Source organism: Cololabis saira, chromosome 13 (genome assembly GCF_033807715.1).
Source record: "Cololabis saira isolate AMF1-May2022 chromosome 13, fColSai1.1, whole genome shotgun sequence".
Taxonomy (NCBI): Eukaryota; Metazoa; Chordata; class Actinopteri; order Beloniformes; family Belonidae; genus Cololabis; species Cololabis saira.
In genome coordinates this window covers 8559605-8585626 of record NC_084599.1, presented here as the reverse complement: position 1 = coordinate 8585626, position 26022 = coordinate 8559605, and the positions used below count along the sequence as shown (strand labels likewise).

Below are 26022 nucleotides of genomic sequence, written 5' to 3'. Positions count from 1 at the left end.
ACCCTAATGAACTGTTCCTCTTTGATCCTTTGATGAGCGACAGATAGTCATTGCATTTGGGACTGTGAGACACAGAAGAGGTAAGGGTTCTCGGTGTCTCAAGAGTCGCCAGAGGAATTCTGGCTTTGTGCTTCAATCACCTGTCAGTGAAAGTCCTTAGTTGGGTGAAAGTGGTCCGGAGGGAGGCAGCCTGGCGCCACAGTGCTCTGACACGAGCTTGTTCGTGACTCGACAGAGAGGCGCACGTCTGTACACACAAGCAGAAGAGAGGGGCTAGTTGAGGGTTAGGTGTTAAAAGTTGCTTATAGCAACCTTTCACTTTGTTGTGAACCCCGAAACAGATGCTGCAAACTCCTGGACTCGCACTAGCCCACATACAAATAATTGGATCCCCCTGAATCAACAGATGTAGACCATTTACAGCACGAAAGCTAGATTGTTTGCAAAAAATGTTCCTCCCTCTCAGCACTTGGAATGTTTTCACAGGAAACAACAACTCAAAACTCATAGCAAGGAAATGAACAGGGAATGAGAGTGAATTGATGAAACTGGCTATGAATGGAATTCCTACCCCATGTGAACTCAACAGGAGTTTAATTGCACAATATCTGTACAGTAAAGGATGATTCCGAGCTTTTTATGCTGTGTTTTTAGACTCGAGCACTTCATTTTAGTGTCTTTTCCCCACCTGTTGTTCTCTGCTTATATGTGTAGCATCTTCATGGGCTTTCCATATCTTCTCTGCAAGCCCCTTGTTGACAATTTCTGCATGTTCCAGTTGTTCTCTCAGTATAGAGTTCACTTGGCTGAGGCTGGCACACCTGCAAATAACAACTCTTATGACACGATAGCAAACATCTGTCTTGACACTCCCATGGGAACCAAACTTTATATAGGCTGAATATTGCTCACATATTTATAGCACACAGAGCCATCGTTGGCAACTGCAGTTGCAGAGTGTGTGACAGCCCTGTATTGTCTATGTCAACTTATATTAAATGTCAACCAGTTTACTTGTAGAGTAATTTACAAAAGGTTTACATCACTCCCCGACTCCACACACACACACACCCTGTTACAGTAAGGCACGCCACACTGTTGTGTTCAGTTATCTTTCTGAAAGACGGCCAAACACATGGTTTCCCGTATGATATAAAATGGTGTTTAAAGGAAGGGAGATGTGGGGAACTTTAGAGACACTGAAGTGTCAGAGATAGTTGAAGAAAGATGACGACAACACACTTATATTTCAAATCTTGTTAAATCTACAATTAGTTATATTTTTAGGGAGTATTGTTTTTAGGCCCTGGCAGCGTTTACACCAGGGGTATTTCAAGTAAAGCTCAGCAACTGTATAAAACACAAAGCCTTAAAACCTGGCCCTGAGTTCCAGATTCTGGACCACACGTGATGTGAAGTATTAATCAAATGTCAAAGAGAAAAGAGCCAACATAGCCCCGCTAATTTCCTCTGACAAATAGGATGCAGAGGTTTTCTCCTACGAGCAGGTTCTGCCTTTTCCCTGCAGCAGGGGTACATTTGAGGAAAGCCCAAGCAGCTGCTGGGAATATCTCTGGTCCATACATTTCTCAGAACTATTACAATGTGATCTGTACTCTTCAATTAGAAACAGAAGAGGAAACAGGAGCACATTTCTAGCAGGCTGATTCATGAATTTATTGGAACAAGTCTGCATCCTTATAACAACTCCCTGATGATGCAAGATTTTTAATTTCTTTATTTTAACCTTCTCCCTAATATATGTTACTTATAAGTAGAGCAGCTCCACAAGCTTTCTTATTAGCAGACCACACCTGCACTGAACAGCAGCTATCACTCACTTCCTCTGCTCCTTCTGCAGCTGATCGGACTTTTTTTGGATAGCAGTGTTAAGATCCTGCTCTTCACGCTTCTGATTCTCAGTTGAGTCCACACGAGCCTGGAACTGAATACACACACACACACACACACACACACACACACACACACACTTCTAGATATGTTGCAGTAGTCCTCAGCATTCATTATATCAAAACAATAATGATTCATAAATGCCCCAATTCCCTCTGACGCACCAATGGACGCGCTTGGTCCTCTAGTTCCCCACATCTTTTCTTGTACTGAAGAACCTATTAAAAACAAACACAAACACACAGAGTCCAGAAGTTTGAGTTTTTATATGCAGAAGTGTCTGAATTGTAAGATTAAATTCAGCCACCTTGGTTTGAAGTTTCTGAACAAGTTGGGCTTGTCTCTTCTGGGCTTCCTGGTAGGCCTGCAGTTTTTGACTGTAAACCATTTCCCTGTTCTGGAGTTGCTTGGATCCAAGTAGCACACTGTCCTGGTCTGAGTCCAACGCTGACTGTGTCATAAGCGTCTGATCCATCTGGATAGAGCGGATATGAATTAGCTTTATCAAATTGTATATTACGGCAACAGCACACATTCAGAAAAACGGATTAAACTCTGCCTCTTAATGCTTTGCTTGATCAAACTGTTGCAATAACTTCACAAGAACTCAACAAATCATACAAATGGGATTTATTGGATGATGGAATGTGTTTATTAATGGTTTGATTGTGTTTGGGAAGAGACAAAGTTAAAAGGTTTAGCATGGGAACACTGCGAAACGCATCCGTGTGGAAAAGCTATTACTTGTTCATGGAAAAAAAGCATTAAAGCATGGGTTACATTTATTAATGACATTTGGACAAAATTTAATCAGCAAAGATAAGATTCGGTTTTCAGTTAGTGTGTTGCTGAAAAGAATAATGATCAGCATTTAGCCGGACAAAAGATCTGGAGAGCGTCAGTGTTAGTATGAGGGTTGAATAAACAGATTTATTATAATTATGCATGCTTATTGGCATTTTGGCATGATTCGCTCTCTCTGTCACATGCACCTTAAAAACAAGATACAAATGTCCTGGCCTTTCTCACTGTGGAATCTCACATTCTCTCCCATATCTGAAAATCCAAATGTCCTGTAACCTCTCAACCTCATACACCCTAAACTTCGTTTGCACCACCCACTCTCTATCCTGGTGCCAGACACCCTGTCCCCACTAATTCAAACCACATGGCCATGCAGCACTACAGCACACTGCGTGCCTCCATCTGCCCTCGCCGACTTTTCATGTAAAAAGAGAGGAAGAGTGTGAGAGAGAGGGAGCCCCCTCCCCTGCAACACACTCCAAACCAACATCCAAGCCCTTCAGAACAACCCTGCGACCCTCTCCCTCCCTCTCCTCTTCTGTACCTCATCTCTTTTCTGGGTGCTTAATCTCTCCAGCAGGCTCCAAGAGAGCCAAGACAATAGTCTCAGTGTTCAGCACTGGACCCAGTCACTTTGCCACCATTATTAACACATTTTTAAATGCCCCTTTCAAAGAATTATACTACAAACTACATTAATGGCCATCACGCACTTGGCTCTGTGCTTTCTGTGTTTTTCTCAGAGGACCTTGACAGCATAAAAAGCTCCTTTGCTGCCCGTTGTTGAGGTGACAGCCATAGCGATTGAGAAGGGGTGAGCAACAGGGGCGGAGTGTTTGAAACAGGCTGAACTGCAGCAGCTGTGTTTAAAGGGACTCCTGGAAACAGCTGCTCCTGGAGCATGAGTGATTATGCATCTTTTCAAGTATTTTGGCACAACTATAGCAATAATGCTGACTTGCTAACAACCATGTACTTTGTCCAGAACTTTTAAAAACATAACCATTCATGCAAAAACGTTTTCACTATAGCACATTTATATTTGTAGCCTGTTTGTAGAGAAAGCCAGAACTAACGTGCTGTAATTCACTTAAACCTGCCTAATAAAAAGATACCAATATATATATATATATATATATATATATATATATATATATATATATATATTTGTACATATATGTATATAAAATAATGAAAGAAAAGTTAAGGTACTAACTATCACACTTGAACTCTATTGGTTGAACAGCCTTTAGTAGTCAAATTGAGGATACTGCTGATTGAAAGTTCACAAATTATTAGTATTGTCATTAATAAACCCTTGCCTTGTTTTTACATGAACATTTGGATCCATGCAAGAGACCCGCCATTACTTTCACACCACAGTAGTGATCATCGGTTGTCAGTAGTAACCCATTTAAGACTTCCGGCGGCGATGTGAAGGAGAGCGGACAATCGGAGAGGGAGCTCCCACCATCCAGTGTATAAAACTTAGTTTATGCTGACTTAAGTTACGGTTTCTTCGGACATTTTGTCTTATAAGTGAATTATATTAATCTTGCGGTGATGCCAGGTCGTGGCCGCCGTCGAACTCAGTAGTAACCCATTTAGACACAAAACAATGACCCAACAATGTGTGTTGGTGATTGAATTCAATCTAAATTTTGCTTCCAAAAATGTCTTAAAGCGCACCCATACCTTTACCCAACACACAAAAACAATCCAGTTATAGCTATATCCGCATGAAGACGAAACGTTTATAATTACATGCCAGGCCTGTTAGTGGAAACACGCGAAAACAGGTGGCAAAACATTGGACATGCACACACAGAAATCTGTAAACCGAGAAAATGGCGGCAAGTGCGAGTGACGTGTGATGCAAGCGTCTCAGAGGCAGTAACAACGGAGCCGCGTAAAGCTGGGCATACACTGTGGAATATTTTAAATCGTTTGATTCAGCCCCATCTCACACTGCACGACTAGAGTTCAAAAGTTCGTAGCCCACGATTTATGGTCTCACACTGTACGACCCGATGCTCTGATGCGACCCGTCTGCTCACACTATACGATCATAATCCTCACGTCAGACTTCTGTTATTGGAACTGCAACATCAAAAAGAAGTGGAAGATTAAGAACCCTGAAGTGGGAGACACCGAAGATGCTCAGCAAAAACAAACACGCTGCCTTAAACCTGAATTATGGTTCTGCGTTAAATCGCCGGCGTAACCGTGCGGTGCGGGTCGCCGCGTACCCAACGCCGTAGACTCTGCGTTGGTGTAACGCGGAACCATAAATCAGCCTTTAGCAATTTGTGCCATTCTGTGTGGCGATAAATAAAAAAAGATTAGACAACCTCGTGATTGGACAAGGAATTGGCTGGGCAGACGTGGGAAATGCTGTCTTCTTTTTCTGCTATTAAAACATGATTTGTAATGTGAATTTGCAACACTTTAAACTACAAATAATAGTTTTTGATGTGACATCAGAGATTGCGCATGCTCTCTGTGAAAGGATGAGTCCAATCTGGTCGTAGCTGCTTCAACTATGCGATTCCTTCACGAGGAGCGACCAGGATTTCAAACACGTTTGATTTTCTTGCGAGCACAAGATTTGTGATCGGGAGCTCGTCGTGAGGTGTTAATCTCTCGTCGTTACCCCACGTATACTGCACGAGGCACGACCAATGGTTGGGTCGAAATCCGGCCCGATCCAAAAAATAGTCGCACGAGTGGAAATCGGCTCAAAACGAGCCGATAATCGCACAGTGTCTGCCTGGCTTTAGCGGCGTCTTCAAATCTTTCCACTCTGGAACCTGGATTTTAAAAAATGACCGTTCACAGGCCTCCTAAAACACAGGCTTTACATGGATACGCTGATTTTATAGAATACTTTTACGTTTAGGTCTGAACTTGTCTTTGTGTGGATGGGGCCTAAGTTACCACAAATCATGCAGAGCCAACAGTGAAACTTGGTCTTCCAGCATCAAACAGAAACATATACAAGCAAGACCAATGTCAGATTAGGATGTCTGCTGTTAACTAGCCCTCTTCCAATGAGCAGGTGCCTCCTGAGGGTCCCTGAGGGCTGCAGCCCTACCTTAATGTGCAGGGTTGTTTGCTCTTTTTCATGGATAGCTGCAGTGTGTGGGCTCCTTGCCAGAGCCTCATCCCTATCCTCATACCACAGAGATGGTGTTTTTTTTAAATAGATTCTCCCCACTCAGCTGTAAAGCAGGAGGCCGGAGGCTGTTCCGGATTAGCCATGCTCTGTGCAGGAAACTCCCAAGAGGGCGCCCTAACGGTCTGGTATGGAGACCCTAACCTCCGCTGAACTCTGCTATACTGGTATCTGCTCCCATCACTAGATTTCATCACCCACATCTCCACGAGAGCTCCAACTGTTCGGTCTTCACAACTACAGTTATAACAGTTTTGAATCTCTTAATAGTTTTTATTTTTATTTTGTTTTTCAGTTTGTCGGATTTCTTTCAGTTTAGTTTTTTTTAATTCAACAAGCGTATCGGTAGTCTTAGTTTTGGAAAATCGGTTAGTCTTAGTTTGGTTTTAGTCTTTTAGGTATTGACTTCCAGGTAAATAAAAAAAAAAAAAACTAGGATGAAAGAATCATATCAACAGTACCATACCTAACAAAAATCCTTTATTCTTTTTTTTGATAATTAAAATTGAAAAGGATTAGTAAATAGAAAGGTGAAGCTGCAAACACCAAAAACACAAGGCATGAGACGAAAACAAAATTAATTTTACCCGCAATCCTATTTTTAAGTTTTAGTTTTATAAAAATCTTTAGTTTTTATTTTTATTTCAGTTAACAGGATTATTTTGTGGCAGTTAATTTCAGTTTTTGTTAACAATAATAACTGTTCATGACACACACATGTCGTAATGACTGTAAAGGTAAGAGAGAGAAGCAAATAATCTCAGTCTTCCATCTGCCTTAACTCAGGGGCTTACAAGGCTTAGTGGGGGCCCAAAAGTGTGCTTGCTGAACCCTCTGCTATTTATGATCCGCTTCAGAGCACAATCACTCTGGAAGAGTCTCTGTGGCTCCCTAAAGTGAGCTGAGCCCAATCCCATTATAGCCCCAGTCTTTGAGGTCATCAAGTGCCATTCAGCAATAATGTTCCAAATGCAATTTCGGCAAAAAACACCTTTATGTTCTCATATATTTTATGCCTCTATATGGTAGCTAAAGGCTCCTTTTCTTTTTTCTTCCCTGTGTATCTGTTTCTTAAGTGTAAGGCTTTTAGGACCTTAAAAATGTGGTTTGAATTAGCTTTTAATATTTCTTGATATTTATGATTTGTGCCACTCCTTGTGTTGTCTCTTTTGATAAATATTTCAAACAAACATCAAAGGATAATCTTGCTTTGATTCAAGTGCCAACAAGCAACAAGAGAATCTTTTTCAAGGTCCTTGTGAAGGCTTTGGTGGTCGGGCCAAAATTTGCTGCCTCACTCATGTGGTTTTTCTAAAAAAAAAAAGAAAAAAGGAAAAAAAAAAAGACACGTAAACCCTTCTGTTACCAAAATTATGATTGCAATTTTCACACACTTATCTACATGCCACAGCATTTGGAGATCTCATAACTCACCTGGTTACTTAATACTCAGGCAGAATTTATGGAAAGCTTTTTTTTAAATGTGTTTACCTGCTTCTTATTACAAAGCACCAGTATCTGATATCCATATTTGGCTTTTATAGATGTTTTCAGCTGATCTAGCAACTAGTGCATAATGTGTTTCCTCTGCCGTTCTGTTTCCCAGTCACCCAGGGTGACATCTGGCTATGAGTGCACAGTACAGCCAGCAAGTGAAGGGTTACAGCTGCAATCGTTTTCTCTGGCTTGGCCTGGGCCCAGAGGCTTAATAAAGGGAATTAATGGAGTGTACTATCTGTCAGATTCCTAAACACAGCTGGAGCGGATGTCCATCGCCCCCAAGCAGCCCAAAAACGTACTATCTTACTTGAACAACATAACCGTTCCCTCCTCCCTTCACATTACCCCCTGAGTGCTGACTCCGTGAAAGAGCCCCAGCTGATTGTGAAAGCTGTTTATGTATCATCACTGACTGTAATTACACAATGTGGGATAACAAACAGGGAGAGGAGAAGGGAGGAGGAGTAAATGCTGGGACCACGTTACCATATAGTGAACCTTTTAGTCATGCTTGGGAACAGCTGCCATAATGGCATATAAGGGATACAAGTGATCTATGTAAATGTGTGAAACTAATAATACATGCTTTGCACTTTGCACTCATGGCTGGCTGTGCAACAGTTAACATGAAGAGCCTTTATCAAAGACAAGCCACACAAAAACCTATACACACAGGCATCCACTGAATCATTTTCAAACTGGACATATTTTCGATGTGTTAAAAGTTGTGAAAAGCTAAATGAGTTCTTTAATGCTCAAGTCAGGTAACATGAGAAGCCTAATTTAAAGGGGACCTATTATGGCATCTAATACCTATTTTAAACAGGCCTTGAATGTCTTAAAAACAAGCTTTTGATTGTTTTTGCTAAATAAAATTCAGCCTCTAAACCATGTCTTTATCTTCCCATTCTCTAACCTCATTATCTATGCAGGATTTTGAGTGGGCGGGGCTATGATAATGAGGCTCTGTGCTGATTGGCTGCCTGAATGACGCGATACACCGCTACGAAAAAATGGCGGAAGCTCTGGCTGGCGGAGTTATGGCCCTTTTCCACTAGTACCTACTCAGCACGCCCCGACTCGGGCCGGCTCGTCACGCCTCGTACCGCCTCCACCCGCTTTGTCCTCGTTTTTTTTTCGACACCCAGGTGGGAAGTAGGAGGTTGGGGTGAAGCTGCTGTGACATATTTGATTGTGTGATCTAAACGGAGAAGACAACACTAAAGATGTAGAACCTGGAGGAGATGATAGATGTGCTGCTGGATCTGTGACTTGTGTTCGATATCAAGTTAAAAAATGAGAGTGAAAGAAGCTTCAAGCGGCAACGCTTTTTTTTTTGTTTTGTTCGTCGGCGCTGATGAGAGCCTGAATTATGGTTCCGCGTTAAATCGACGGCGTAGCCTACAGTGCCCGTAGCCTACGGTGCGTGTAGCCTACGTTGCGCGTAGCCACGTACCCTACGCTGTAGGCTTTGCGTTGGTGTAACGCGGAACCATAAAGTGAGCGAGTGCCTGGTAGATCTGGTCGTTCCTTATCGCCTGTCCAGATCCCTTTCTAATTCTCTCCTCAGCCGCCAGGTTTATGAACATCTGACCCTCAGAGTTGGATCACCAAACAGACTTTTGCGCTGCCATTGCCTGTCGCTGACTCCCCGCTTCCTGATTCAAACGTCTGGCGGCCCCGCCCCCCGACCAATCGGTGGCCTGTATTGTGATGACGTCAGATACAGGGCCGATTCAGCACGCTTAGAACCTCGGCAGAAAAGGTATAGAAAAAGTATCTACTCGGCACGGCCTACCCGCCTCGGCACGTAGTGGAAAAGTGCAAGACGGGGGCGTGGTGGGTAGAAGCGAGCTGAGTAGGTACATGTGGAAAAGGGCCATTAGTTGTGGCCGTGGTTTCACGCATCGGAGGCCAACCGATGCAAATTGCATTTTGGTTACGTAATGACGGGAGCAGAATCTTATTGGCTCGTAGATCCACATCACACTGGACGGCTCATCCGGGCGGCTGTACAGACACTGCAGAATTTAGTTGCTTTCCTCCTTCTCTGAGTTGGCAGGCTGAGGGGAGACCACTTTATATATGTTAAAGCAAGAAAAAACCTGTTTTTCATAATAGGTCCCCTTTAAACTGCTGGATGTTTTATCTAAATACTTCCATAACAATTCCAGCATTAAGAAAGGTTTGTAAGCATAAACTGAGTGGGAGGTCACTCATTTTTTATATTCTCATTGACTGCGTTTCCATGCAGCCAATAACCCTTTTAAAACCCGAATATTGGCATTAACCCGAATTTGCACGGCCATGTAAACACCAATAACCCCTTTGAATTTGCTCATATTCCGGTTTTTAAAAACCTGAATATGAGCCCTGGGTTACTCCTTTTAAAACCCGAATATTCTGTCATGTAAACGCCTAACGGAATATTCCGATCAAACGGAACAGGAATTTGTTTTCTCCGCATGCTCTGTTCACAAGGAATCCTGGTCTTTTGAGTCCAGGAAGTTCTTATAAACACGGAGAAACACAAGACCACGCCACACTTTTGGAGGGAGGAGGAGACTAATCATTTTATAAATGAAGGATATGAACATTTCTGCATTTGTAGACGGTAGAAAGTACGGGGATAGCGAGATTTACAAGAAGGTGAGCGAAAAGTTGCGCGAAGCAGCATTTGTTTTGAATTTGGATACAGGAAGAAGAAGCAGAAATGACGTAATCACGTCATCACGTCCTCCATGCGTCGCTGGTTTGATCCAGATATCCCAAATGATTAATCACCATGTAAACAGGGATAACTCTGTTTGCTCACGCATGTAAACGGAATATTCCCAATGTTTCAGTAACCGGAATATTAGCAATAACCCAAATTTTGACTGCATGTAAACGTAGTCATTGATGGTTGAGAGTCAGACTTTGGACAGTGTTCCAACAATACTCCAACATAAAAGACTGGGATTGAACCAGCAGGAATAACATGCTAAAGACAGAGGTTGTTACAAATTAAAAGAAAAACAATACCTTAAAGCAGACTATGGCTACTCAGGCCATGTTTGACATGCTCTTATGAAGACACCCAGGAGATTCAAGATTCCAGGGAGCACTGGCAAATGGCAGATGGTGTCAGAAATCAAGACGCAAGGGTTATATTTATCCAACTAACTGTCACATTGGAGTATTTTGCAGGCCGTCGTTAAGTGTTCAGGCAGTAGGATTTAGATGCCTGTGTTTGAGAAAACGCACACTGGCAGGGCTCCAGAAGCAACACAGAGGGTAGGGAATTCATCACCACGCGTTCTTCAACCTCCTGAGACTATCCAAGTCACAAAGTAGGTCAAGGTTTATCCCGGTTAAGGTGCAGTTTTCTTAGACCACCAGAGATCCATCAGAGTGACTAAACAGACATACGGAATCCAGGTGTGACCTCACCAGTACTGTGTTGAAAGTCTACGTTCAGCTCAAAGACTAAGGTACAGGTGGGGAAGAATTAGCAATTTGGGATAATATATATAATAATAAATAATAATATAATATATGTTTCTGAACAGTCACTCATTTTGGTGACTCAAGCTCTCCTGACAATTTTAACTTTAATGATGGATAGATTAAAAAAAAAAACCTTTACTGTTCCTTTTTCACCAGCAACTCCTTGTAAAAAGAGAGGCAACATTTAAAAAAAAACAAAAAAAATAAAAAAAAAAACAAACATTTAACCTGACATCGCTCAAAGGAAAAAAAAGAAAAGTCGCAATCTCCAATCCAGGAAAATTACAGCTCAGTTTTCCTCCCATTATACGTTTATGGATTTTCAAAGTAATCCTCAATCCTTAACACTGCAAATTCTTGGATTCCTCTTATCATTGTAATGTTGACGACAAACAGACTTAGTCTTCTTTGTTAGTAAATCTTTCGGAAAATTGCTATACAACAACACAATTTCTTAGATGGGATCAAACATCAAATATAATTTAACACCTTCCTGCTGCTGGATGTTAAGTTTATAAATACAATGTTTTTCACTGCTTTTGTACTTTGAGAAATATGCTATTTTTTCTATAATGGAAAAATACACCATCTCATTGCATTTTCAAGATTGTGGAAAAGTACGGAGTAAAGGCTTCACAAAAGTTATGTGGGCTCTTTGACTTTCAAGAAACTGAAGCGGGTATTCCTCATCTTGTCCCGGTGAAATACTTCTCAATGATGCACCAAACAAAACTCATGAGGTGATTGCTACATTGGTTTACATTGCAAATGCTTCAGCTTCACAGTAAAAGCAGAAACAATTTACAATTGCAAAGTTTTTCTAACTAATTCCCCTCAATAAATACAATAATACACCTTAATTGTGACTATGTATTGTAGTAATGACATACTAGTGGGATAGTAGTAACACAGTAGTGACCTGGAACAGCAGCGCTCATGGTGGCACCTTGCTGTAATAGCTCTTTGATTGTTACTAGTTTTTTACATTTATTTTTAGATTTTCAGCCTTGTCTCTTTAATTGATAACATTCATTTTTGAATAATTTTTCATCCTGGTTTGGATGCTGTGCTGCTGGAGGGATTCACTTAGCTGCTTTTTCATTTTTTACCACTTGTTAGGATGAGCAACCATAGCAACGAACAAGTTTTTGACAAGTGGGACCAGCTGATCAAGATACCAAGAAGTCAAATTATACCAAGACTGAAAGCCCAAATTCCCCATGAGGTGAAGAGGACTCATGGATGTAGAGCAGGGACAAAGCAGAGAGAGAAACAGGAGGTTTAAGCCAGCACCTATGACGGTTTTCATCAGCAACATAAGATCTCTCACAAATGAGATGGATGAGCCTGAAGTCCTGGCGAGGACAAATTTGGAGTTTTGGCAATGGGGTTCACCGGGATGTGGCTGCGGGAGCATATCCCCAATCTGCTGCGTCTCTCTGCCCGGCTTTCAGATGATACGGGCAGACAGAAAGTTCAAGAGGAGCAGACAAGTTAGGGCAGTGGAATTACAGTGCTTGTCAATGGTGGTGGTGATGGTGTAATCCAGGACATGCTACTGTAAAACATCATTTCTGCAGCCCGGATACTGATAACTGCTAGTTGTGAGTTTTGTCCTTATTATCTACTGAGAGAGTTCACAACTGTTATTGTAGTGGCAGTCTCCATCCTGTCGTCAGCTGTTGCAGATGCTGCATGTGATGTCATCAGCTCTGCTGTTGCTAAGCTACAAATACAACAACTCTGCACATTTCTTGTTGGGAGGCAGACAGAGAATTATTGAGGTCAGTACAAAAACAACTGAAATTCAAGATTAGAGACAACAAGGAGGTCTGGAATCTTCCTGCAGAATAATGTGAAAGAGGTGTGGTCAGGGATGAAGAAGATCACAGGCTTCAAGGAGAGGGAGGACCAGATAGATGGAAGTCTGGACACAGCCGATGAACTGAACACGTTCTTGTGAGGATCATGTTTTTCTATTACTCCAGTGATTCTATCACCACCAGCATGCATTACTATGTAAGAAAGTCCAGGAGACACAGGTGGATGCCTCCACAATCAGCTGGAATACTGACTACCTGACAAACAGACCATGGTTTGTACGACTGAATGGTTGTTTGTCTGACCAGGTAGTCAGCAGCACAGGAGCACCACAGGGGACTGTACTCTCCCCCTTCCTCTTCACGCTGTACACCTCAGACTTCCAGTACAAGTCAGAGTCTCGTTATCTGCAGAATTATTCAGATGACTCCAGTTGTGGAGTGTCTCAACGATGGACAAGAGACCATTTCGTGGCATATTATTGGAACAATTATCTAATCTTGAATGTGAACAAGATTTTAGGAGAGCCAGGGACTAAGCAGAATAGCTTTAGCTCTTTATAAGAAGAGACAGTACATACTTTTCCTCTTGAGGAAGCTTAGGTTCTTCAGCATTTGCAGCAAGATGTTGTATATCGCCTGTAAATCTGTCATAGAGAGTCCAGTCACATCTGCAGTCATATGTTAGGGAGCAGCATCAGATCCAGTGACTTAAAGAACCTGAACAAACTCATAAAGAAAGCTGTGTCTGTTCTGGGGACTATTCTGGAGCCTCTGGAGCTGATTGTATAAAGGAGGATACTTCATAAAAGGAACGTCATGGACAACCCTGAGTGTCCTCTTCACAGCACAAGTGATTCAGCACCGTCTGTGTTGCAGATCTGCTGCAAAACCGGTACATGAGATCCTTCCTGTCCACAGCAATAAACCTCTACAATGACTCTTTGAAGAGACTTAAATCATGACTACTGCAACAACTGATTTCCCTTCAGGGAATAATAAAGTAGATTTGAATTGCATGTGCAAGTCTCAAACATTGTAAGTACAGGAACAGCTTTGAGACTGTTGGATTTGGGCATTTACGATGATCCATGGCCCAATATTAGACAAGCTTTAGCTGTACTGCATAAAGTACTGCATTTGGGTCTATAATAATTTGAACCATTTGGCACACTCAAGAGATCTTGGTTGATTCAGTGACTACAAGGTGCTGTAAAACAAGACCAAATCATCATCCTTCCAACACCATGTTTGTGCTCAGATTCTGTTGTTTAGTCAGGAGCAAATGTGCAAACCTAAGCCATGTTGCCATGTTATTTCTGGAAAGAACAGATTTTCTACAAACAGCCCATCCAAACAAGCCATACTTGTTTAATCTTTCTCTAATTTTGCTGTGATAAACTTTTACTTTGGCCTGTAGAGCCTGAGTTGGAACACTGTATTGTCGTTGTTTTACTTCACAACTTATCTAAGCACAATCTGATCTTAAAGTGAACCTGCTGGGACATCCACTCCTGGGAAGATTGGCAACTGTCTTGAAGCTTGTGAAGAACTGTCACTTGTGTTGTACGAGCCCAGCAAGCAGTGGGAGTATACAGGACTAATGCAGCAGAAAGAGGGCAGTGTTATCACAAATGGTTGCTTTGTGCTCAAGGAAAATTAGCTTTTTCTGCAACAGTCTCAAGGGAGGAGGCCACTGGCCTTCACAATTTTTCCCCAAAAACAACCACTGCGTGGAAAGAAAACCAAGAGGCTATGTGGGGGTTGGGGGGTCGTCAATGAAGAGAGACGGCGGTCCTCGTGAACACAGGGGTCTGAGTCTACTTGGACCACAAGGAACCCCTTCATGAAGCACCCTGCTCTTTCTTATTTGTGCTTAAAAACACATACCGGTACACATCCATACCTATCCATATGCACGACCAAACACATCAACAGTGGTTGCTTATACAATACTTACTCCACCTAAAGGCCTAAAGTATGTGGATATGAAAAAGTACATTAATTTAATCACAAGTCTGTTATGGCCTTATTCTCCCTTATACCACCTTATACAATCTGCCCTCATTGTTTGTTTGTTCAGTCTCAAAAGACATTCCCTATTACAGCGAGCTGTGATATACCAGTGTTTACTGTTACTATATTCTAATTCAAATGAATATACAGTATATTGTTGTAGCTAAGGCTCTGATGTGACGGACATTCTTTTCTTATCTCCAAACAAAATTGTATCAATTTACTATCAGCTCCAATTCTAACTCAGGTAAGAACTGCAAAAACATCTGCCAGTGTATAGCAAGGCAATCCTATTCTAAAGTGGAAAATAGAAAATACTATTTATCCCAAAAAATATTTATAATTATAACAACATCGACTCCAGTCTGTGGACACCTTTAAAAAAGGGGCTTAAAACTATTTGTTCAGGAAGGCTTTCCCTGGTCTTTTATAGATGTTTTTATTATTTTTATGCTTTTTACTTCTGGTCTTTTATGTGTCTTGATTCAATTCCCTTTGTTTATGTTAGCACTTTGAGATTATTTCATGAAAAGTGCTTTACAAATAAAAAATTATTAACAAATGCTTTTAATACATATTCATATCAAAAAGAGTGTGTTATGGTGTTCAAATCAATATGGTATCAATCAACAGGCCTCTGATATAATTTACTTGACATAAACAATTTTCGTTTCTTTTCTTTTCCAATGCAAAACAAACATTGGCTAGAACAGTACAGGTTCAACAAATACTTAAAATGCAAATAAGCTTCCCCACAGCTTAACCTTGGCCCAGGAATGTGTTGCAGCCGTGTGTTGCTCCTACCCTCTCTGTGAGACTGGTGTGTTTGAGTGGCAGTTGGTCATGGTCCATCTGGCTGGGAGACGGGTGTTCCCTCCGGGCCCTGCTCCGCTCCAGCTTCCTGACCTCAGAGCTCTCACCTGGAATTTGGAAACAGATCATGCAAACAGAGGTGTCAACCTGAGCACATAATGACAACTGATACCTAGCAGACGAGAGTTAATATACGGGCTAAATGCATTCAGTGCTTTTATTTGGGGATTGCATGCAAGACCTTACCAAGTGGCTGCTCAGCCAAATTGCGAGTGATTATCTGGCATATGTGAGTGAGGATAGGTGTACCTCCAGATTCTTGTTCATCACTTTGAACTGTCATACTCCTTTCACATGAACTACCATCTGAGTGAAGCAAGGACTCTTCCAGCTTCTACAATCACAGCAATCATCCAAACACATCAGTTAGCTGGGCAGTAAGGATGAACCCATCAAAGTTGTAGAATAAATAGCTACACCTTGTATTCATGTAAAAGCTGTGATACACTAAATGCAGTTTAAGTTCACCATCATATTCTGAGTTTTGCTTTCTAAATTTTACCATTGCACAACACGTACTGTATTGAAAACAGGATGTGCTATTTCATGAGTGCAAATGTGTTTAATAGTTAAATAAGTTTTAATACAGTAATATCACAAGTAATACTGTTAGACAAAGATTAAATAACTACCAATTTTAGTTTTCAAACATTCAAAACAAACCGTAGTTATGACCAATTTATAATAATGCAATATATTAGATTTGATTTGTAAAGAAGAAATGTTGTGTGCGTGGTGTTTGGCTGAAAATCTCTCTTAAAAGTGACACAGATTATGCCATAAATCCAATTCAAAGTGACGTGCAGCACAGAAAGGCAAAAAGTATTCTGAAAATCTACCCTGCCAAGTACAGTTTTTTGATTTCCTTGATGCAATCAGTGTTTCAGTGTGATTTCCTCGCCTGCTGCAGTTATGTTACTAACCTGAATCACGGCCTCCAGTCTCGGTGTCTCTCCACCTGGCTCCCGAGGAGAACTCATAGTAAAACTGCCCGTGTTGTCGCCATACAATATGTACTAACACTTTGAAAGTTCCCTGGTTTCGTTTGCTTTTAACTTAAGTCTGAATTATTGTTCTGCGTTAAATCGACGCAGAGCCTACCGCGTAAGGTACGCGGTCGCCGCGTACCTTACGCCGTAGGTCTGCGTCGATTTAACGCAGAACCATAAATCAGCCTTTAGCCTATAGGTAGCGCTGCGTTATTGAACGTTTCGATACAAAGCCGACGTGCTGTATTTATCAAAGAATAAACCTTGCATGGCGTTAAAAGAGAAAATAAAAGCCAAGTCCACTGAATTAAGTAAGTGCCCCCATAAATGCAGAGGGGGAAAGAAAAAAAAATAATTAACAGGAGTTTAAAGCCAAGAAACCTTAGGAAGAACTGTAGCCGTGTTGAACTTTTGGATTCCCAGTCAAGTTGCCATGGCGACCACGCGCCTCAGCTCCGTCGTCATAGTAACAGAATGCTAACGGCGTTGCCATGAGACGCCGAAGCGTTGACTGGCTGGACTCACATGGGTTAATGATCATATACACCAGTGTTTCCCAACCCTGGTCCTCGAGGCACCCCTATCCTGCATGTTTTAGATGTTTCCCTGCTTCAGCACACCGTGATAAAAGTACGTGTGTCATCAACAGAGCTGTGCAGACCTTGGTGACAAGCTAATTAGGACCATTAATTAGAATCAGGTGTGATGGTGCAGGGAAACATCTAAAACATGCAGGACAGGGGTGCCTCGAGGACCAGGGTTGGGAAACACTGATATACACTACAGTTACATTGTTTTACAAAGGAAGATTTCCAAAACGTGGACCATTTTTCAGAAAGTCATTTATTCATTGAACATCAGAAGTGAATGCACAACAAATATAGCAGACACAATTATAATGATTCTCATAGCAATTGCCCTCAAGATATTTCTAAAGGCATTTCATGATTCACAAGCACTATTTAAAAAACATGAGAGGAATTCAGATCTCAAACATGTAGTACACAGGATAAATAAACACCTGCTGAGCAGTCAAACACTGTCCTAAAAATATGGAAGAATAGCCTGAGGATCACGTAACACTATTCTAGGCTACAATGACATCCTGGGATAAACATTCAGTAAGAATAGATATGGGGCAGACTCGCCTCCGTGAACTCTGTTACGCAGCTGATCCTGCTGGATGGGATGCTGTTATTCTTATTCATTACTCTGAATCTATGGGTGAAAGCTCAGGCCAGTGGGATGGATCAATAAAAATAGTGCACAATCCGCTGTAGAACCAAAGTCTTGGAAGGAAGCCCTCCACCTCCCAGGTGTTCTGGGCTCGGTTGTAAACCTCCACTTCCACCCCGTAGTCTCCCTCCATACCTTTCCAATGGCCTCCAGTGACAAACAGTTTCCCATCCAGCGTTACGAGGCCTCCGTTCTCATGAAGCATGTGAAGCTGCTGGACCTGTTGCAAAAAGAAGTGCCAACAAACTTGTAAAAGTCATTTAAAAGATGATCCTTTCTTTGTTCATGTTAAAAACTATATTTATACAGTGTGGAATATGAATTTGCTGGCAGACCACATAATTGCTTTGCTCACCTTCTGCCATATGTTTGCGTCTGGATCATATAAATAAACTTTCTTTGTATTGTCAGCCACCAGGTATATAGTTCCATCCACGCAGACGGAACGAGGAGAAGACAGATACTTGGGGATGAAGGGGGAACATACATTGATCCAGTTATCTATGGAAAAAAAATGAACATATATCAATAGTCTGACTTTTTAATATGAATTACATGTCAGGATGAGATTATGTAAACCCGTAAAACTGATAGAAACAATTAAACTGGAATAGTAATCAGTTTAATTACCAATGATAAACATTCATTCTTTTTTTCTAAACATGTATTTGAGGACTAAAAGAATAAAGGACTGTTAGAACATATGAGGGTCTAAACCACACATCCACAAATCTTGTATTTGGTGGATGGAGAGAAGTCCTATGAAATAACAAATTGGGTTTTTAAGTCAAACATAAGCAGCACAAAAGGGAGTGATTTGCTACAGAGCACCCGAATTTGATGACATATAAATTCTCTGATTTCATAAATAGATGTAACAGAGAGAAATTTGTAGCAAAGTGATTGTTAAGATAACCTAAACAGCTGTCAGAAAAAGTTATATGAAAACACTGCAATAGAGGGTAAATGAAATTTGCAGTACAAGTGATTTGCCCAATAAGACTCAGTTCATGTGGGAATAGTGTATTAAAAAGAGCATATAACAATAATAATAATATTTTTTTTTAAATCTGTTGCTGATAGCAAATGCTTTGGTTACCTGAAATGATGGCCGACTCAAGAACTCTGATATAACCCAAATCATTTGTAAGAGGTCACTCAGGCATGAAAATATGTCTTTCAATGACCTGTTGATATTGGTGCAGACAGTGTATAGTGTGACGTTACAGTAGCAGCTCAATCCAGAATTATCCAGTTGCCATAAACCCATAAATATCCGTGAAAAGTTGCCTCTATAATCAATAGCTCCTAACATTAGCTTCTAAAAACATATAAAAACAGTTGAATGGAAAAATTATGATATTCTGTTTTTATCAAGCTATAAAGGAGTTGATTTGATTTGATTTCGACCATTCTACCAACTTCTGGCTGGCTTTTACGTTACTTCTACTTTCCTTTGTACAGTGCAGTATTTTTAGTAATATGGTACCATGCATGACTTGCAATTATGTACCCAAAGGAGGGATCTTTACCAACTAGCTGTGGATGAATTACAGATGAGGAAAATATACATTTAAGAATAAATGCGAGCTCTAAGGTTGTGCCTCTATGTCCTGTCACATATGATATAATCATATTGGCAAAAATGGCGACCCCAAAGGAAACAGACACCTAGAAGAATGGGTGGAGATGAGTTGAGGAGTTCACACCAGCCCCTAAACTGGTTTCTTTGAACAGAGGTACAATGTTTGGGTGAAATGGTGGTACTGCACCCCTGTGGTATTTCTTTTACCAAAAATTGTCACAGACAATTCATTAAGAGCTCAGGAATTGTATCAACATGTGTACAAAAAGGCATAAAAGTGTCCTCGGTAAGTGTTTTCACCTTTGAAATGTATTACTTATTTATTGAGCTGGCTATTGTTACAACCAATGCATAGCAGCAAAAACAGCCTTCTTTAGGGTGTACTTTACCTTCCATGGTTTTCCCCATTTATTTGATTAATGAGGACTGAACAAGAATATGATGAACTCAGAGATGGAAGATGCAGATTATGACCACCACCCATTTATATCTATCCATTCATTGGCTACTACGGTCATTTCTTCCTGTTCAGGGTCAGGGGGGTCTTCTGGAGCCTTTCCCAGCTGTGTTCTTGTGAAAGGCGAGGTACACCCAGGTCGCCAATATATCACAGGGTCATATTTGCACCACATACAACAAACTTGCAAACTCTTACATCTGAATAAACTGTGGCCTGCATTTGATGCATGCGAAAGGTTTCATTTTGCAGTTGTAGTTTCAGCCACTTCCCATCCCAAATGTTCTGTTTGTTGATAGTTTCAAGGTCTTTAACCACATTTGCTTGTGAAATTACATAACCGTGCTCAAGAGTCATTCAGCTGTCTCTCTATGTGTGGCCATTGAAAAATCACCAGAAGTATAACACAACCCACGTACAAGAAACAGTGCTGCAACTAATCGTTTAATTTATGTAAAATGCAACCGATCTTTACCTATGACGGGGTTGTAGCACTGCATGGTCAAAGCATTGTACTTGACTGCACATGATCCGATCACATAGAGCTTCCCATGGCAAGCTGTAGCCGTGAAGTTAGTCACGTATTTTAAGGCGGGACATGTCAAGGCCCAGGTGTTGTTGAAGGGGTCGTAATGCTCAACCTCCACTCGTTCTGATGTCGTACCTGAAGGGGAGACATTCATATTTAAAGGTTGATTCATTAGAATGTGTTCAAATGATCTAAGAATCAGAGATAATAAAGTAAAAAGACTATTCCGTCAGTTTAACCCTTGTGCTGTTTTTGGGTCAAGGGAGGGTGAAGGGAGAAGAGAAGAAATGAAGGAAGGGAGAAATGATGGAAGGAAGGAAAGAAGGAAGTAAGGAAGAAAGGAGAAAAGAAGGAAAGAATGAAGGAAGTAGGAAAGGGAGTAAGGAAGGGAGAAAAGATGGAAGGAAGGAAAGAAGGGAGAAAAGATGGAAGGAAGGAAAAAAGGGAGAAAAGAAGGAAAGAAGGAAGGAAGTAGGAAAGAGAGTAAGGAAGGGAGAAAAGATGGAAGGAAGGAAAGAAGGGAGAAAAGATGGAAGGGAGGAAAGAAGGGAGAAAAGATGGAAGGAAGGGAAAAAGTAAGGAAATAAAGAATGGAGAAAAGGAAAGAAAGACGGGAGGGAAGAAGGAAGGAATGGAGAAAATAAGGAAAGAAGGAAGGAAAAGCAAAGAAGGTAATAAAGGAACAAATGACGAAAGGGAGGTAGGAAGAAAAAGGAGTAAAGGAGGAAAAGAGGAAAGGAAGAAGGAAGGAGGAAAGAAGGATGGAATAATTGGGTCATTTTGACCCAAAGACAGCACAAGGGTTAAAGACATCAGGTGGAAGCATGATATTTACTTTCTTACCTCCGATGACATAAACTTCCCCGTTGAGCGTTGCTGATGTGTGGTTGGTCCGGGGCCGGAACATGGGCGTCACGGTGACCCACCTCCCCTCTCTTGTGATGTACTTCCAGGTTTCTGTGGTGGACCAGGTGTTGGTATTCGAACCTCGAGAGCCGCCTGTCAGACGGGCAAGAGCGCTCCGTCAAACATCTGACAATGTTTGGCGTCTCTCTCAAAAGAAACTAGAGAATCACTCAGAAAAATCTGCAACCTTTTTAAAACCTTTTTCTTCTCTTTGTGCTTTTTTCAGTTGTAAATTGCTCCGTGTACTCGACTCACCTGTAACATACACATCATTATTCAAGGACACCATGGAGTAACCCCACTTGTTTGGATTGGGGAAATTGGGCAGTTCATACCACTTTTCTGCAGAGAAAAAGACAACAGAGGAAAGGATGGGTACCATTCAGAGTGAGCAAAATTAAATAAAAGACTTCATAAAATGACTAAAGCAGTAACACGGAAATGTCAAATGTGTAAGAGGGAAATGAGACCCAGATGCAGGAAATATTCTTGAGGTCCATTTCAGTGACCGTAAGTCAGAGTTAGGTCATTGCCTTCCAGCTTGCAACAGTTAAGAAACTTTTCTGACACAACTATGAACTTCTGGCCAGCGTTGTCGTGTCTCCTCATGCAACCAGAAGTCTTAAAATGGGACGCAATAATCTTTTCCTTCCCATCCCATGTGAAAAATGTAACATGGATGCCTTCTTCATGCAATCACAAAAAAAAAAAAAAAAAGCTAATTTGAGGGACTGAGTGAGAAGATGATCCAATTTTGTCACATGCAGACCACATTTCTCTGAAGCCATTTTTCTGTCAACACTGCATTTCATGACCTACAGTCTCAGCCCAGCTGAGGAATCAGACGGAAAGGTCCAATCAAATGTCGAAGCCGATATGTCTTCTTAAATAAACTTCCGATTGTGATAGGTTAGGAGTATCTTACTTGTTCTTGTGTTGTAGAAAGCACAGTTCTTGGACAGCAGTCTCGGATCTCTATCCTCTTCCTCATCCGAGTCGGCCTCGTCATCGGAGCCGTCCAGCGAACGGCCCCCCATCACAAACAGAACTTCTTGCAGGTTTGGTAGTGGACTCTGAGAGCTGAGCCTGTCACCGTGTTCTGTTGCCAAATTCATTCTCTAGAAAGGTAAGAGTTATCTTTTTATTTTCTTTCTCTTTAATCTACCAATTAATGAGCATGTGTAAACTAGAGAAGAAGGTGGAACCTGCTAACCTCTCCGTAAACCTTTTCGATCGCCTCCTTGCAGCTGGGAGAGGCTTGCACCAGACTGTCCTTCAGTAAAGTGTCAGCCAGGTAGTTTCGACTGAGTAGAAACACACGCGACAAGTTGAGGAGTTCAGGAAGGTGGCAGAGTCGAGATTCTTTCTGATGCCCGACCCATTTTAGGATGGCTTCGACACGAGTGCACTCTGAGCGGATATGCAGTCCTTCATCTGACAAGCAGGCCACCAGCCTGTCCTTTCCCAATAAAAGAAACTCCTCACCTTCTTGAATAGACTCAAAGTTCTCCAGCAGGAAGGCCCATGCTTTGGCCACTACCTCGGGGCAGCCGTGGATCTTGCCAAACTCCAGAATGCCCAGGCAGTTGGTGGCATCGATCTGGTGCTGGAGGTACCGGCTGCACACGGCCCGCACCGTCTGGAACTGCAGTTTGCTGGAGGCGCAGACCAAGCCCTCCACGTTGCTCTGGTTGATCGTCAGCTTCCCCGTGTAGGCAAAATCGACCAAGCAACTGAGAATGTCCGGGTCGACGTCGTGCAGCTCCACGCGTGCCGCTATGCTCTCCACAAAGTCCCCTGAAAACATGGAGTGGAAGTACATGCTGCAGAGGGCCAGCACTCCTCGGTGGCAGGGGAAATCCCTGCCGCCTGCGCTCAGCGTTACATCTACAAGTTTAGGGTGCGAGCAGAGTGAACGCAAGCCTTCCAGGATGCTCTGAGGATGAGAGGACAGGCAGAAGTCCAGGTCGTCCACATTTCGCACCATGATCAACTTCAGTCCAAAAGGTGAATGTAAAATCTCCCGCCAGCCGGGACGGTCAACGACTGAGGTTAGCAGTTACCTAAAAGCAGAAGAGGAACATCAGATAAGACATTTCAAATACAATGCTTTTTTGTTTTTCCAGCAAAACATCAATGACAAGTCCATCAGCAGCCTGAGTTTAGCAGCAACTCTTTTACGAAGGAGGGAACATTAAGTATCATCCGTGTGAAAGAAGAGCTCACCAAGAGTAGTTTGTCACAATGGTTAACATTCCCCTTTTAAATTAGATTTTTACCTAATCTCTGAAAAAATGGGACTTGCCTTTTCTTATGTAAGGCATATCGTGACATAGTAACCACAAAGTTCTTTTGGCTAGAGACTGGTATGATTCATCTGTTTCCAGAAACTAACAGCAGCATCATTTCCAGTCATTAAATATCATATAATGAAGCGCAGACTCAAAGACTCCAAACAAATAAATAAACAAAACAACAACAAAAAAAAACAAGCCACCCCCCAACCCCTCCCCCATACACACACACAAACACAAACATACACACACACACACACGCACACACACAAAACAACTTTATAAACTCACCCTAGATGCTCAGAATGAAAGTGTTAGCTCATCCTTCCAGTTTATAAAAGGGTTTTCTTTAAATAAAAGCTGATTGTAACGCAACTTAGAGCAACATGCAGTGGGCAGCAGCATGACGGAAAGCTTCTGCCAAGTCATTTGGGTGGCCTGCCTTTCGTCCTCTCAGCTATTTTTAGGCACTGACACTGAGCTGAAGTCAGATTCCGAACAACAAGTTTGGGTCCGGCAGCTGCTACCGAAGTCATACGTCTCAGATTGTTTATAAGAGCCTTGAAGCTTGTGGAAAAGACGGACCCAACAGCACTTAATAACCCCATCGCTGTTGTGGTGGGAAACTAATGGCGGGTCTCTTGCATCTGCATATAAGTTCAAATGTTCATTTAAAAACAAGGCAGGTGCTATTAATAAAGATACTGATAGTGTTTGAAATTTCAATCAGCAGCTGAAATGACAAGCAGTACTCGAGTTGTAAAAAAGAAATCAGGCGGGATGGTGGATTTTATCATATGGGGAGAGAGAATTTGTGCTGATTACAAATAATATAATATATTACAAATAATAGCACTGACCAAAACACATGCAGAAATACTGCAGGAATGACATAGCAGCAGTTAAATGCAGCCTTCTGTAAGCTTTAAATATCCACTGGGCTTACATCAAATACATCAAAACACAACAATAAAAAACACTTTTCTGAACTTATCAATATGACTCTGTCCTTCACAGGATAAGTAAAATGGATCACTGCAAAAACTCACAATCTTAACAAGAATATTTGTCTTATTTCTAGTTAAAATGTCTCATTTTAGTAAAAAAAATCTCATTACACTTAAAGGAGCCGTCTGTAAGAAATGTCCAAAACTGGTAGGCTGCCATGGCTGCCATAATTAGAGCAGAGCTGGCAACCTGGATGCCCAAACAATACTGACTTGGTGATTGGGAGATAGGTGGAGGGTGGAACTTCAGAAACAATACTGACTTGGTGATTGGGAGATAGGTGGAGGGTGGAGCTTCAGAAACAATATTGACTTGGTGATTGGGAGATAGGTGGAGGGTGGAGCTTCAGAAACAATACTGACTTGGTGATTGGGAGATAGGTGGAGGGTGGAGCTTCAGAAACAATACTGACTTGGTGATTGGGAGATAGGTGGAGGGTGGAGCTTCAGAAACAATACTGACTTGGTGATTGGGAGATAGGTGGAGGGTGGAGCTTCAGAAACAATACTGACTTGGTGATTGGGAGATAGGTGGAGGGTGGAGCTTCAGAAACAATACTGACTTGGTGATTGGGAGATAGGTGGAGGGTGGAGCTTCAGAAACAATACTGACTTGGTGATTGGGAGATAGGTGGAGGGTGGAGCTTCAGGCCAAAACAAAAAATGAAAACATAAACATCAGTTGAGGGCTGCAACTCCTCTTTTTAAACTGGAATATCCTGGCTTGAGTGCTGTTGTCAGTGACATAAGTATTTGAAATGAACATGATTTTTAAATGTCTGTTGACATATTGGAGTCATTTTATGATTCGTTTTATTATTGCTCTTACATACAGCTCCTTTAAAACAAGACTCATCACTGTAAAAAACAACAGTTTTCACCTGTTTCAAGTAGATTTTCACTTAAAATAAGTAGAAAAATCTGCCAGTGGAACAAGATTTTTTTGCTTGTAATGAGAAGATAAATCTTGTCCCACTGGCAGATTTTTCTACTTATTTCAAGTGAAAATGTACTTGAAACAGGTGAAAATTGTCAAATAAGTTATTTTTCTGGTGTTATTTTTCTGGTGATGACTCTAAATGTTGAAATAGCAGTAAAACCACATTCATTGATGAAATGACATAAGGGATGGAAAGGAGGGATGGAAGTTTTACAGGGGGGGATGATTTGGACCGTTTTTATTTCAGGGGGGGATGCCATCCCCCCTCATCCCCCCTCAACTCCAGTACTGATGACAAGTATTTTCAATTTGACTAAAGGATGTTCAACCAATTAGAGATCCAGTGTGATAGAGCCTCGACTTCTTTCATTATTAGATAGATAGATAGATAGATAGATAGATAGATAGATAGATAGATAGATAGATAGATAGATAGATAGATAGATAGATAGATAGATAGATAGATAGATAGATAGATAGATAATTTTATC

General features: G+C 41.5%; 2 protein-coding genes across 2 annotated transcripts in view; both read right to left on the bottom strand.

The window, feature by feature from the left end:
• Nucleotides 1-16568, bottom strand: part of crocc2 (ciliary rootlet coiled-coil, rootletin family member 2) — a 43023-nt gene extending 26455 nt beyond the window's left edge. Inside the window, 8 exon segments of the mRNA XM_061738947.1 lie at nt 141-247; nt 689-821; nt 1842-1945; nt 2037-2129; nt 2219-2386; nt 15514-15635; nt 15775-15922; nt 16512-16568. Of these exon segments, the coding sequence (XP_061594931.1) occupies nt 141-247; nt 689-821; nt 1842-1945; nt 2037-2129; nt 2219-2386; nt 15514-15635; nt 15775-15922; nt 16512-16568 (932 nt within the window).
• An 841-nt stretch (nt 16569-17409) lies between these two features.
• Nucleotides 17410-24024, bottom strand: klhl30 (kelch-like family member 30). Its single transcript, XM_061737005.1, has 8 exons — nt 23876-24024; nt 22504-23353; nt 22216-22408; nt 21546-21632; nt 21228-21383; nt 20331-20519; nt 18169-18314; nt 17410-18033 (listed from the first exon to the last, which is right to left on the bottom strand). Exons 2-8 carry the CDS (start codon nt 23275-23277, stop codon nt 17785-17787), a joined length of 1794 nt encoding a protein of 597 aa, XP_061592989.1. The 5' UTR covers nt 23278-23353; nt 23876-24024; the 3' UTR covers nt 17410-17784.
• Nucleotides 24025-26022: the final 1998 nt, after the last annotated feature.

Bases quoted from the DNA above. Each gene is read 5' to 3' on its own strand.
- klhl30 (XM_061737005.1), bottom strand. From the start codon at position 23,277: ATGGTGCGAAATGTGGACGACCTGGACTTCTGCCTGTCCTCTCATCCT. The intron at 21,384-21,545 runs GTGAGTCGAGTA...CCCGTCTGACAG, and splicing joins TAATGATGTGTATGTTACAG to GCGGCTCTCGAGGTTCGAAT. The intron at 20,520-21,227 runs GTAAGAAAGTAA...TCTCCCCTTCAG, and splicing joins GGAAGTTTATGTCATCGGAG to GTACGACATCAGAACGAGTG.